This window comes from Nothoprocta perdicaria, unplaced genomic scaffold (assembly GCF_003342845.1).
Source record: "Nothoprocta perdicaria isolate Ctin4 unplaced genomic scaffold, notPer1 scaffold_218, whole genome shotgun sequence".
Classification (NCBI taxonomy): Eukaryota; Metazoa; Chordata; class Aves; order Tinamiformes; family Tinamidae; genus Nothoprocta; species Nothoprocta perdicaria.
Window position 1 is genome coordinate 502,378 of NW_020455399.1, and position 1,727 is coordinate 504,104.

General features: G+C 65.3%; 2 protein-coding genes across 2 annotated transcripts in view; one reads left to right on the forward strand and one right to left on the reverse strand.

The window, feature by feature from the left end:
* POLRMT (RNA polymerase mitochondrial) overlaps positions 1–821 on the forward strand; it is a 15,856-nt gene extending 15,035 nt beyond the window's left edge. The window contains exon 20 of the mRNA XM_026038779.1: positions 676–821. Coding sequence (XP_025894564.1) covers positions 676–725 — 50 coding nt within the window. The 3' untranslated portion in view covers positions 726–821. The remainder of the gene's footprint in view (positions 1–675) is intronic.
* Positions 822–1,032: 211 nt separating this feature from the next.
* Positions 1,033–1,727, reverse strand: part of HCN2 (hyperpolarization activated cyclic nucleotide gated potassium and sodium channel 2) — a 9,612-nt gene continuing 8,917 nt past the window's right edge. The window contains exon 9 of the mRNA XM_026038780.1: positions 1,033–1,061. Coding sequence (XP_025894565.1) covers positions 1,033–1,061 — 29 coding nt within the window. The remainder of the gene's footprint in view (positions 1,062–1,727) is intronic.

Here is a 1,727-nt window from a genome sequence, read left to right on the forward strand (position 1 = left end):
CCCAAGCTCAGCCGGTGCTGAAGGGCGCCCCAAGCTCAGCCGGTGCTGCCTGCCTTGGGCCACACAGCCAAGCCTGGAGCCACTTCCCTGCAGCTTCCCGGGAACTGCCGCTCCTTCCCTGGGCTTCAGCCCTGCGTTCGCCCCGCTGGGGCTGCCCCTTGCTGCTCGCACTCCTCTGTGCCTGCAGCAAAGCATTTGCCTGGAGATGAGAGCGGGGCTCAGAGCATGGTAATTGCCAGGATCTGCATGATACACATGCAATCGGATTAAGGCAATTAGTTTAACTCCTCCTAATCCCTAAGCCGGGCCTCGGCCAGACCATCTGGCTAAACTTTGCTCCGTCTTTGCAGAGCGAAGCCGGCAAGTGCACTGGCCCGTGCGGCGCGGCAGCTGCCGCGCTGAGCCCGGGGCGGCCGATGGCAGCCGCGCTGCTGCTCCCGCCGTGTCCCCCTTCCTCCTCCTCCCTGCTGCTGAGGGGCCCTTCTGCCCTCTTCTTCCTCCCACTGTAAATGGGAAGGGACAGCAGCCCTGGGAGAGCTCCGGGCTCCCTCGCTGCCCATGTTCCCATCTCGGCTGAAGCTCCGGTAGGAGCTGTGCCAGCGCGGGGGGGCTGTCCCTGTTCCCCCATCTCCCACCCTGCTTCTCCTAACGGCTCTTGTCCCTGCCTGCCCCTAGGTGATTTCAACCTGAAGAAGGTGATGGAATCCACCTATTTCTTCAGCTGAGGCCCTGGACCAGCTGAGCTCTGGCTGACCGGACCAGCGAGAGCCGCCTGTCCTGGAGGGTGGCCGGGACATCCCTGGCCCTGCTGCGCCCGCTGGCCCGGGGCGAGCCCAGTCCTGAGCCCTGCTCTGCACCGCTGGAACCTCCCCGAGCACTGGGGCCCTTTCCCGCCCTGCTCCGGGCAGGGGCAAAGCCGGAGGCAGCGGGAGCTTCCGGGCACCTCCTCGCGCTGCTCCCAGCCCCCCTGGAGCCCTCTGGGCACAGAGCCCGGCCAGGGCTGCGGCTCAGGCAGTAGCTGCTGCTGCTGCTTCACCTTCTTTCCAGGGTGCTGTTAAATCCTGCTGGGGAAAACTGTTCACACAGGGGTAGACGTGTACGATACTGTAAATAAAATGTTTTTGAAATAGGACTGGGCAAATCTCCCTGCTCTTGGCCTCTTTGCCCTACAGCCATGGTGCGTCCAGGTGGGAGCTGGGGCTGTTGAGGCYTGGGGGTCTCGTGGGCCCCTAGCCGGGGCCGAGCGCCCTTCGGGGGGGGGCTTTATGGGGCAGGAGGCGGCCGGGGCTGCAGGGCGAGGCCGGAGCGGAGGCGAGAGCGGAGGCCGCGCGAAGGAGGAGCCGAGGCGAGCACGGTCAGGCGCTGACGTTTATTGCACAGGATGGGCTGGATGGAGAGGTGGGTTCCTGGCGCGGGGCCGCGCGAGTGGCCGCCCCTTCGCCAGGCCCTAAAGCTGCGCGGCCCTGGCCACGGTGACAGCTCTGGGGACAGTCCCTGCTGCGGGGGCCCCCCCGCCCCCCACCCGTGTCTGCTTTTGGCTTAATGCTGCTGTTTATAAATAATGATGTTTCAACTCCCGGACAATTACGTTTTCATCTGCTAATGCAGTCACTTACAGGGGCGGCTGAGCCCAGATTAACAGTAATCCTAGCGGGGAGCCCAGCGGGGTGGAGGAGGAAACGCGGCTGCCCCCGGGCCCCCCAGCCCCCCGACTCACCTGCAGCCCC